The following is a 12,479-nucleotide window of genomic DNA, read 5'->3' on the forward strand; positions in this document are numbered from 1 at the left end:
TTTTGTGAAACCTCAAATTGTTGAGGAATTTGAATTTTGTCTTTTGATTTTGCTTGTGTCTTTAATGTCTTTTTTTTGTGATTTTTGTAAAAGTATGATTTATTGTAACATTTGACGTGTGGACCCCAGGAAGACTAGTCTCTACTGTAGTAGAGTCTGATGGGGATCCTCTCAAATATACAAACTGAAAATCATGTGAACATTGTATTAGAAACCTACTTTGTGACTACGTGGATTTTCACTCCGAAGACTCCAGACTGTTTCCGTGACGGCATTCGCTTCAAGCTGAACTCCCTGCTGGTGAACCTCATCGACAGCTTCACCTCGATCTACATCGGGTCGGAGAAAGAAGCAGCTGATGACGATTTGGTAACATGAGATTAACCGCCTGAAAGCAGACCTGAACTCCATTCACTGAGGCCACAGGAAATCAGTAAGACCATCGATTTTTATATAAGGAGTCATTTCTTATAATAAACCCTAATGTAATTTACCGTAGCTTCTTATAGCTAACTGTAACAACGCCTTGGTTACTGGTCAAACATTGCTGCTGTAATGTGAAGATATTTCCCTCTTAGCTACTTCAAGGTTATTCTAAGCAATCTCAAGACTTAAATCATGGCGATTTAAAATAACATGATTTTATTATTACTGCAATTGTCTAAATAATGCCCACATTCAAAGTCAACTCCAGCTTTGCCTAATTCTCATCTGGAATACAACTTACCCCATTCACGGCAATCACCGTCCTCTGCCAGTCTTTATTCTGCAGAGTTTGCGGATCCAGCTATGAAAAGAGGAACAAAATGGATTTATTCTATGAGATTAGGATTAGCTCATTTTAAATTAAATTCTGATCAAAATTCAAATTCAGTTTGTGGATGGTGTGATAAACCCTGAAACGTGACATTTGTCTTAAAAGTGATGCATAAATAATAATAAAAAAAAACCTCCTGCACTGGTTTCACTAGATCTCACTGATGCATTCAACATAGCTGGTCATTACATACTGACTATCAGAAAAATTGGCAGAGTTGTGCTAAACTGGTTCATATTTTAACTGGTGAACTGGGACTACTTTGTGCCATTTAGTAATTGTAAATCTGAGCAAAGAAAGATCCTATTTGGGATTCCTCAAGGCTCTAGTCTTGGAATGTTAACATTCAAAATATGCATTATCCCTGACATAACTCTGGTTATGGAGTACTACATCATAATAAATACATTTATGAGTCTTTACAAAGTTTTTAACCTTGTGTTACCAAGAGCCGCACGGTAGAGAAAGCAAAGATTAAATATTCCTTCAAATTCCTTGAAGTTTCTTTTTTGATGTGATGCTCAGTCCCCTTATATTCCTCTTAAACATTTTGTTAAATCTTGTTCATAAATAGTACAATGCAGACGCAGCAATCTTGCCCTTTGCTTCGCCGGCAGAGGATTTCAAAGTATACTGAGGTTTTAGAAAGTTTGTTTGGTTCTAAGACATTTTCTGTCAAAATGTTCCTTCAGTTTAAAATCATGTTTCATGAAATGCAAGAGAAGATGACGGACCAACTACAGTTGTTTTGTGGAGTTATTCAGTGCTGACCAGATAGCCAGAGTAATTAATCAGTTGTGTTAACAGTTGTTGTTACTCTATGTAGAGTAAAACAGCAAAAAGGTGTAATGTTAGGTGCAAAAAAAACAAACAAAAAAACACGCAAAATCTAGGAAAAACTTACTGGGAGGTAATTCTATATTTTCCTTTGGCCTATGTATCAAGATTAAGATAAATTCATTGTACAAATAAAATTATGATTGTCATAATCAATATTTTGTATAGTTTTTTTATACCAGTATGAAAAAGGTTTGAACAAGATTGATTAGATCATGTTACACTTTAAAAAAAAATCTTGTATTAATAATGTGGTACAATGGAACCAATCACTCAATCTCACGACGACCCATGCCTGGACATGGCATGGGTTGCCTCCAGGGGTGTAATTTAGCCATGGGAATGTAAATGATGAGTAATCAGGAGAATCGCTAATGAGAGACCATCATGTCTCTGTTGCTAAGCTCTGTGCCTGCGCAACATGGCAGATGTTCTTTCACCCAAGAAACCTTCAAATCTCATTCCAATAATCCGTTGCCCACAGAAAAAAATCTATTCACTTACATAACATAAAAAAAATAAAAAAAATCAATCAGTGGAGATATAGAGCTCTCAGCTCAACCTCAAAGATAATCAAACCCAGGAAATTAAAAAAACACATTGATGGAGGTCAAACAGGAAATAACTCGTCACCCTCCACAGTAATAATATACTCCACCTCCAGCTGTTTACCTTTGGTTTGAGCAGACTGTTGCGGACCCTGTCCCACAGGCGCGCCCCTGAACCCGGCGGTTTCCTCACCGCCAGGTCTCCCTCGTCTTCAAACCCACCGATGGCCCAGTCCAAGCTTTCATCTTCGTTCAGATTACTCTCGCGCATCTTTTCTGGCATTGCTGTTTTACGTTTAGTTTCCAACCGACCAACAAGAAAGCGGTACTTCCCTATAAAACCCAACTAGTCCGTAAACTGTAGCGCTAACAGAAGCAGAAAGGCCTTAATCCCTAAATAACGAGCCATCGATTTGGTCTTGATGAATCGCAATTGTGTTCCTGGATTCTTGACACGACTTTCAGTGGCATCCTCTTGTCCAGCTGGCGTTGGACTCTCGCTTCTTCCAGCAAAGCAACACACAGCTGCGCAGCCTGGCCAACAACGCTCGCCTCTGTGTTGTTCTACTTCCCAAATGGATTTGTAGGATTAAGGAGGAGAATCCCCTCCTACCCCTTCTTACCAACGTGCTCTCGCCTGCTGCTGTGAAGACTTCTGGCTGGAGGAATCTCAGGTAGCTGAACAGGATCCTCTTAAACCAAGCGCGTATTAGTATGAGTGACCTTTGACCCTTGAGCACGTGCCCCATCTCTAAGAGATCTAAAGAACTGTACTCTTAGCTTCTGGTTGCAAAGTGACAAAATGTAAAAATGTTCAATAGGTTTGAACAATTTTACCAAAGAACTCTAGATGCAATCAAGTTAGGACAAAAAAGGCTTAAAATAACACTATAAGTGAATTAAATGCTGAATAATAAGGCGAGAATGTTACATAGGAGTGGCCATTTATTGAATTGTTTATCATGATGGGGGTTTTTTCATGTTAAGTATTTTGAGCCATCATTTTCACATTTAATGTTTAAAACCCCCCAATCTCCGTATTGTAGAGATTGTTACTTTTACTGTTTTCTCCACTGTTTGTTCAATGAGTATATCAATACATTTGATAATATGATGAAGTGCAGTTGCTGTGTACAGGTTAGTGACGTAAATCACAATTCTTTATTTGACTGGTGTCCTAAAGAAGCGTGTTACAAATAGGAATGTTGTTTTAAGAGCAGCTTTTGCATTTGCGGGGCTAAGATTGCAGTGAAAAAGAAGAGATATAGTTTTTATCATCACTTTTACTATTATCCAAATAGTACCACAAAATATGGTGATGAAAGTTTCTTTTCGCCCTGCGTCCTGCGTAGGCTCCTCCCCCTGGAGGCTCTCCTGTGGTTTGACCCACCTGTCCCCAGCAGGAAAATCTCTTCGTCGGCTGATCAACAAGCATCCACCATCTCTCCCTTCAGCAGAGCGATGCCAGCAGCTACATTTGGTCGGCCCAAAGTCTAATCCAGCCTCTGTCACAACACCCAATCAGGAGGTCAATCGCCGCTGACCCGGCAGCAGCCTCATGACTCACTTCTTCTAAAGCAGCAAAAGGCCCTTGAAGGGGGGATTAGCCGACAAAGACACCAACGAACGAGCAGCTGCCATCTCTAGACTGGAGCAGGGGCATCAAAGTGCGGCCCGGGAGCCATTTGCAGCCCCTCTGAATGATTTTGTGCGATCCCCGACCACAGTTTAAATACAACCTATAACCACAGGCGGTTGAAACAGATGGACAATTTTTTTTAAATTTCTTTTAGATCAACAAATTTAACAGAAGTAAAAAAATGTTTGGTACAACAAGTTTCTTATTCATTGATCAGATGACAAAAGTTTCAGTGTGAGAAGAAGTTGTACAGAAATAATCTATATTCCTCCTGAGTTAAAGCTGCCAACAATGTACATCTTATTTGTTTTGTTTGTCTTTTATTTATGTAATTCCTATATGTATTTGGTGAACTAACGTAGGGTTTTGTTTCCTCTCTTAGTTATGACAGCATTTTTTTTAACACTGTTGAGGCATGTTGTCCAGAATAAATGTCTGTTGATACCCAAAAACGATGCTGAGCCTTGACTGAACCTGAGAGAAATAACGCTGTATATTTATTCTTATCTCAAAAGTTTTCAATACTGTTTGTTTATTTATTAGGATCCCCATTCAGTTTCCATCAAAGTAGTTACTAATCTTCTGGGAATCCAGCTGAGAAAACACAAAAATATTCATCCAACACGCAATCTGCGCAAGATTAGTCAGAAATCACATTTTACAAATTACACACATAAACCTAGGTTTAAAATAAAAATAAAAAAGATTTAATAAAAATAGGATTTCAGTGATCTTTTAAAAGAAAATGTGCTTTTTAAATCTCTTATCTTTTTAAGTAATTTATTCAATTCCTAAATTGATCTGTATACAACAGACTTTGGTACAAAAAGTTTGTCTTCTCACAGTTTACAATTTGTTTTGTCTGGTAAAATGATTATTTATCTCATCAGAATAAATAAACTTTTTATGAAATGATTCAGGTCTTCATGTTAATATGACTTTGTTTATACATATGAGTAAATCATACGCCAAACTAACCTTCAATAAAGTGTGGTACATTTCAATAATATTTAGAAGACATTTTAGGGATCTATGATTCCTGAAGTCCCCAAAAATCCAACTGGAAGAAAACCAGCGCAGTCTGAATCCCCAGCTGCACCCCAAGTACATCGTTGAAACTGCTTCCTGTAACTCGCATCACGCACTCCTACCTTTATTTGTCCTTTGGCCACAATCTTGTCTGTCATCTCTCCCTCCTCTTTGCTCTGCTTGGTTTTGGCGCAGCACTTCTCGTAGCACAGCAGCCTCAGGGTCTGAGAGCCCTCCAACTCGATCTCAAACTCCTTGCAGTGGAAACAATGCAAATCAAATAATGTAAACCTTATCCCCTTTCATGAGGCCTACATAAATGAATGATCTTGCTATGCATTTCAGAAAAGCAGCCTCACCTCATTCCAGTTGGGCTCTGTGGAGTCTCTGTGCACACGGGTCTTGGCTTTGTTGACGAAGTAGCCGTAGGAGTCCACCTCCAGGGAGCAGTACAGATCTAAAAGCAGAACAGCGTCAAAGTGAAACTAAAGCACTAAGGATCTGTGTTAATCATCTGGCTGAGACACACACTACATCACATGTGTCAAACTCAAGGGGCAGAGGCCCAAATCTGCCCCACCATAATGTTATATGTGGGCCTCTATCCTCCATAGGGATGTTTAAGTTACAGATGGAAATATCTCAGTGTTTAGTGATTCAATTCAGAAATGATTTCCAGCTCCAAAATCTATTTTTCTATTAAAACGGTCTAGAGATTCTTTTTAAATGATGTCATCAACAAGAGGAAAAGACAGTGCAAACAAACAAAACATTAACTTAAAGAGGAAGTATTACGTGTTTCCCAGCCACATAGTGCCAGTTTATAGCATAATCCAGTAACTGTGTTACAATCATTAGTTATAAAAAGGCTACATATACCAAATACGACTTAAAAGAAAATTTACTTCCTAATTTAACACCTTGAAATTGGGACTGTGTCTCCTTAAGAAACTCCTGCTCTTTCTTAAACTCCATCACCTTTTGTCATCACCTTTCTTGTTCTATGCAGTTTTCACTCCACATCATTGTTTTTAATTTTTAAGCAGTTATGATAACTTGAAACTGCTGTCGTGCAAGTTACTTAACAGGTTGTTGCTAGGCAACCAACGAGTGATTGAGTTCATTGATGCCACCAACTTTGCTTAGTCAATCATGAGAAATTGAGCAGATAAAAACCTTTCTTCTTCCTACATCCCCCAGAATGCAGTTCTGGATCACCGTTCAGTGAATGTTCTGTATATTGAGTATTGATTATTATATCCAATATAGTATCTATTAGAGAGGTGTGCCGATCGATCGGCCACCGATCATAATAGGCCGATTTCCGTGAAAAAGTGTATGATCGGTGATCGCCGATCACGGTCTCTTGTTGCCGATCACATAAACCGATCACCTGCAACTCATTTCGAAGCCTGCCTGTGCAGCTGGTCTCCTCTTTCCTTCACCCTGCGCAAACGCGTAGCAACAAATCCTAAGCGATATGGAACTATAACGCACTGAGTGAATGGGGAAGTTTGCGTGTTGCGGCGGAAAATTGAAGCAGGTGGGGTGAAGCACGTCAAAATGCATCAACACGACGAATCTAATATGGCATAAAAACAATGCCATACTTGACGGAGATTGGCTACATCCAGGCTCACTGCAGTAAAAAAGACATATGGAGGATCAGATAGCAGGTAAAGCAGCGCACAGCTACAAACACTCACCCGGATTAGCACGACGGTCAGAAAGCTAAGCAAATAACCCGCAAAATTATTTAAGTCTTGGAGCTGCGATGTAAGACGCTGGTTCTGCTCTCGCTGATGAACCGCTGCTACGCTACAGACTCACACCGAACCTCTGCTTAAAGCTGCAGCATCTAACCTAAAAAAATAAATTTTACATACGTATTAAAACTTTCGCTGTCCTAACATGAGACAGATAGTCTCTAAAAATAATCGATCTCCTCCCTGTTCTGCATAATTACTCCGCTCAGTCAGAAACAGTCGATCAGAACTAGCAGTAATCAGCTAGCCGCCATGCTAACAGGAAGTTTTCATTCAGTAACTCTGGATTGTTTATTATAATGGAACCTGTATTTGCCTTTGAATGTTTTATTCTTTAATTTTTTTGGCAATAGTGAGGTTTTATTTTGGCTCTTTGCATTATTTAGCCTCTTCAGAGCCTTCATATGTTATCAGTCTGTTAATGATAGTATTATCAACAGCAGTACAATTTGCACAATGCCTGTTTTGTTTCGTTTTCTTCTTGGAAAGAGTTATTAAAAACAAGTTTTTGTCTAAATTAAGGTGAATTCATGGTTCCTTTTTCCACATAATGTAACCGGTACTGTTTATGATTTAAAAAAAAAATTATGTGATCGGTATCGGTGATAGGTATCGGTGATTGGCCCTCATGGGTGCAGACCACAGCTATTTCTCAATATTTTAGCAGTTTACTAATAGGTTTCATCAACACATTCTGGCACAACACTCATGATCTTGACACGACCCAAAATAAAATACGTTTGCTGCCTCTGTGCTACACTGTCTCAGGGAAGTGTCTCTGAGGCAGCATGATGCCTCTGGACGAACAACAATTTCTGTTCCTGTCTTGTTTTTACGCGTCTACTCTCAGTCTCACTGTCTCTGTAGATGAAGGTTTGTGTCAGACAGTATCTCTGACACAAACACTTTACATCACCAGTAGCCTTTGTGATATAAAGTGTAAAGCGGGGCAGTTATGCGAGAGGCCACAGACGTATCTAAGGCAGCTTGTATGCAGCGTTCCTGACTAATCCCACTTGTTCCTCTCCCAGCTGGCAGCTGCACAGAGAGCAACACGGAAAACGAAAATCATCAGGGATCATGATCTCTGATCAAATACACAAGATAAGGACTGCTTACTTAAGCTTTGTTTGAGTCCAGAGGCAGAGTGGACGATGACGTTCAGGAAGCCGTACAAACCAGAGGATTCGTCATCTGTGCAGGAGGAGTTTAAGTCAACGACGGAAATACAAAACGTTGTTTATTCAAATGAACTGGATGAAAAGCGGCAAAGTGGGTCCCTCACCTTCCTTATTCATGGTCATTGGGATAGAGTGAACAGTTTGGAGCTTCACACATGAGTTTGTGAGCATCTGCAGCTCCAGAGAGGTCAAGGAGAAGCTCTTAAAGCCTGAAAGATGCCATTTTGGGGCGAGAGAGAGAAGTGAGATCACAGCTGCTAAAGACAAAGGGGAAAAAAAAGTTTGAAAAACAGAATGAAACTTACACTTCTTCTGCTGCTCGCGAATTATCTCCCTCCACTCTGCCCGCTCGTAATCAGAGGAGATCAGAAATGTGAATCCCTGAAAGACAAAAAGCAGGAGAAACAATCGTCATGGCTCCATCCTGTAATTCTTAGCCATCAACAACAGAGGGCAGCAGAAACCAAACTTAAAAAGCTGTCACCTGAAATCATCATCAAATAAACACAATGGTGTTTTAAAACCCAGTCAGTAGCTGTTTTCGTTACAAATGCAGCTACTGACTGTCGAATATAAACTGTGTCTGTATTCTTCTAATGTTGAAAAAACAACATTTAGAAATTGTGGTGATTCCATTAAATAAGAAATGAAAATAAAATCACACGTAAATGAGCTTGTTTGCACAACAAGTCATTAAAAATCATGGTGGCAGCAGAAATAAATAGTTAAATGATATATATTCAGAATTCAGCCACAGCTGTCAGCCAATCAGAGGACATCGAAGTCTTATTTAGGCATTGAAGCTAGAAGCCCCGCCTACTTGGAAGTAGCTACTTATGCAGCGTTTTGGGGAAATAGTCGTCAGAAATTTTGCAGTAGAGCTGAGGATTCATCACGTTGGAATGACACACGACTTTTATGAACAGCGTGATGCAGTGAGAGCTCTGGTGGAGCCAGCTGCACATTGTCCAAAAACCCCCCAAAACAAACCGTCATCCTCCTTCCACTTCCTGTCGTCTTCTTCAACATTTCTGCCAGTAGACTCGTGTGATGCAAAAAGATTTGTTCCTGTTGCAGCTTTGCGAAATTCAACTTTGCGCAAAATTTTTAACAAAAAAAGATTTGTTATAATTGGTGCAATGTCATGGTTAGTAGTTAGTGTGACTCACTTTGCCGTTTCTGTTGGCCACTCTGAACGCCATGTTGGGGGACATGAGCAGCAGCAGCGACTCTTGCTCAGACAACTTCTTCTTCAGCCGCTCTATGACTTTAGCTCCTTTCGTCGTCCTCTACAGATATAAAAAAAAAAAAAGGAATAGAGTTATCGCTCTGCAGGGTCACAGACTTGATACTTTGCTCTAGTCACACTGTGCTGTTTAAGTTCCTCATACTATTTTTGAATGCTGTGTTCCTGTTGGTGTTTTTATTGTTTTTGGGTTGAATTATCCTCACCCTCTCTCTCTGGATTTCATTCTTGATCTGGGAAATCTTGATTTTCATCGCATCGATCTCCTCGTCCTGGACCAGAGGGATGGGACTGGACTCACAGTCATCAATGGTTTGGAAGGTCACGTCGGCCAGCGGGATGTACCATTTGCAGTCATACTGTTGCCCTTTTCTTTAAGAAGACAAACGTATTAAAACTTCTCAAGGCTCCCCATTATGGTAATGTGTTTCCTTGTCTCATTAAATGTGTTTTGAACTAATGCCTCAGTTATAATCTTTCACTTTCCAATGCAAAAAGTAGAAATAATAATGACATGCAAAGCTTATATTAGGATTTTGGAAGGAAAAATAGCAGAAAATCACTGATCTTGATTAGGACCCATTAATCTTTAGCAACTTAGGCTTTTTAATATTAGAGATACATTAAAAGACGCACTTAAACAAGTCAATTTCTTTTCAAAAACAAAGAAAATAGACATTTTATTTCCAAAAATGCAATAACACACCATTTCTTTGGTGAACACTCAATTGTTCGTAGCAAAGACAGAATTTGCAGCAACAAACAACACGTGGATCATTCCTTTCTGCTCGACTTAACATCAGTAGTACAGTGTAGAGCTGATCTGGTGATTATTTTTTTGGATTAACTGATTAATAATTGGTGCTTTACATGGTTGTTGTTTTTTTTGTTTGTTTTTTTAACAGGATTTGAGCCAGGTGGAGCTAAAACGATGTCACCTGAAGAGTTCTGGGTCAATGTTTTTTTTGTTAAACTTAAATGTAACGTGTATGCTTTTGTAAGGTTGTGGCTTAGTTACTGCTTTGGCTGTTGTTCTTTCAGCAAAGTGCCTTTTTCTTTATTGAGTCTGTATACTCCAGTTAACAATTCATCGATAACAAAATCAGTTGACGATTATTTCTAGACTCCATTCTTAGCGTTTAACCCGATTAATCGTTTCAGGCCCGATCAAGAGCGCCTCTGAGCAGGACTCACCCTGCAGCCTGTTTCTTCAGCTTGGTGCAGAGCAGCAGGTCGGTGAAGAGGAAGACGTGACGGAGTTTCCTGGACCCTTCCACCAGCTCCACCATGAAGCGATCCCTCAGCAGCTGCCGGTTCTGCCACAGAAAAACACCAAATCAGTCGTGGACAACAAACCTCCATGTGTTTCAACAGGATTTCGAGTGAGAAAAGGACACAGATTGTTCATAACTGTGAAATAAAATGCAGGACAGAAGAAACAGGTTTATGTTTTTTTGCAAGAAAAATGGTTGGGATTGGAGAAGCTAAAAAATAGCTCAATTTTCAAGCCTGGCCACGGATTCTCAAGTGGATTTAGATCTGAACTTTGACTGGAATAATCTGGCGGATTAGTGCAGAAGTAGAAAAATATGGTTTTCTGACTATTCAAACATCAGAACAGAAATTAACCCTTTGAAATTGGGCCTCTGTATCTTGAAAAACTTCTGTTCTTTCTGAAATGCCACCTTCAGGAAGTCATCACAACATGGCTTCTCTTTCAACCCTTCAACAATGCTTTTACCAGCATTCTACTAAGAAGTAGCTCCTATAATGAGCTCAGCTGAAACGACATTCTAGCAGGCGTTTGCTATTTGCTGCTGGCTAGTCTGAAGGAGCTGAGTGGAGAATATGCGTGGGAGTGGGGCCCTGTGAGTGGAAACTTTTAAACAGCAGCTCTAAGGAGGAGCTGCGTACCGAAGGTGGAGCTAGGTCCAACCAGGAGTTTTGCACAGCTGAATGGTTGCCATGGGCGATAAAAGGATTTCTCAAACATTCATAAACGAATCAAGGCAACACTCCTGGTATGTTTTTGAGGAGTGAATAACATTGCAACATGATGAAAAGCTCAAAAAAGTTGATTTTACATGATACTGCTCCTTTGTAAGGAGAGTCTGTATTCAATTACAGACATAAGTGTTTGACATTCTATTCAAAGTCAAACCAAACAGTGAGGTTCAAGGCGGATATAATGGAACTGAACTTTTATCTTGCAAGAGCGTGCACCTAAATTCTTCCAGTGCCCTCTGACCCCTGCGCTGAGGCACTGCTCATGTGAGAGTGCCTCCCCACATCAACCACAACTGCAGAAAAACAGGGAAAGCACTGCGGCATGTTTTTCCTCTGCCGCGCTCCGCACGCTCCAGCTCAACTCGGCCTCATTCCAAACACTCTGGTGAGAAAATCAAGCGCATCCAGCGGCAGAGTCCTGCATTTAAAGCGCCGCGCCAGGGTTACTTCCGCTTATTGTTTTTGGGGACGCAAGCATGACCGCAAGTCAATAATTCCGATGGAAAAAAAATTTTTGGAGCCATCGCTGCACGAGATGTCACGCTTTAAACACCGAGTGTCTGTTTTGTTTCTTTTTTTTTCTGCACAAGTAAAGCGCTGGGGTATGCACAAGAGGAAAAGTTAAATAAACTCTTATGGTTTTAATGGTTGGGGTAATTACAGGCACTTACGGCGCAAAAACATTAGCAGAGATACAAACTTAGCCAACAGCTCGTCATTTGCCACAACCACCTCATAATTTTCAAGCAAATTGTCAAGGCTTTGCTTGTTATCAGTAAATCTCTTGGTGGTGTTTCAGGCTTCCTTAGACAACACGCAAAAGACTTTTCTTAGGAACTTTAAATCCTATTCTTCTGGGCAGGATAAGTTCCCAGGAAAGAACAGAGGAAGTTCCCAATCAGACCATCTGAATCCAAGCAATAAGATGTGTGCTCTACAAAAGGGAGTGGAAAAGGCAGTCAGGAAACACAGACAAGTCAGCACGCCCACCCAGTGCAAAAGGTTTCTCCGTCCGACAGCCTGGTCGATAAGGCAACATGCCGGTGATTTCTGGGAAGCGCATTTGACACCACAGCAGGGAAGGATGGGAGTGAGCGCGGCGCGAAGAACGGCAGATTTTTCTGGTTGTGCGACACGGAGACCTCTTAGCCTCCAGTGTTTGTGCTGCTTCCTGAACGGCCTGCTTGTTTTCGCAACAGGCATTCAGGCCAGTGAGTCAGCAGCGGCCTGACTCACGCTGCTGTCTTACTGTGCCTTCCAGACACCTTGTGCTCTCAGCTTTTTTACCGTCAACTGTCAGGGCAGGGAGGAAATTATAGGTGTGATCCTGAAATCCACAAGGAGGATTTTTTTTTTTTAATTCTTTTTTTTTTTTTTCAAATAAAATGCGGGACAGTAAACCTGGAAGT

The 12,479-nt window shown here is 40.4% G+C and overlaps 1 protein-coding gene across 2 annotated transcripts in view; it reads right to left on the minus strand.

Annotated features, from left to right (window-relative positions):
* The window catches only part of si:dkey-91m11.5 (BCR activator of RhoGEF and GTPase), a 44,266-nt gene that overhangs the window by 3,232 nt on the left and 28,555 nt on the right, over positions 1–12,479 (minus strand). Inside the window, exons 9-18 of one of the 2 annotated variants that reach the window (XM_007572839.2) lie at positions 10,258–10,379; positions 9,270–9,435; positions 8,987–9,106; positions 8,123–8,198; positions 7,922–8,026; positions 7,756–7,830; positions 5,230–5,327; positions 4,993–5,124; positions 728–787; positions 220–329 (exon numbers count right to left, since the gene is read on the minus strand). In XM_007572839.2, the coding sequence (XP_007572901.1) occupies positions 220–329; positions 728–787; positions 4,993–5,124; positions 5,230–5,327; positions 7,756–7,830; positions 7,922–8,026; positions 8,123–8,198; positions 8,987–9,106; positions 9,270–9,435; positions 10,258–10,379 (1,064 nt within the window). Of the gene's footprint in view, positions 1–219; positions 330–727; positions 788–2,326; positions 4,519–4,992; positions 5,125–5,229; positions 5,328–7,755; positions 7,831–7,921; positions 8,027–8,122; positions 8,199–8,986; positions 9,107–9,269; positions 9,436–10,257; positions 10,380–12,479 lie in introns of those variants that run through there. The other variant, XM_016661069.1, reaches the window with a different exon arrangement.

This window comes from Poecilia formosa, unplaced genomic scaffold (genome assembly GCF_000485575.1).
Source record: "Poecilia formosa unplaced genomic scaffold, Poecilia_formosa-5.1.2 Scaffold309, whole genome shotgun sequence".
NCBI lineage: Eukaryota > Metazoa > Chordata > Actinopteri > Cyprinodontiformes > Poeciliidae > Poecilia > Poecilia formosa.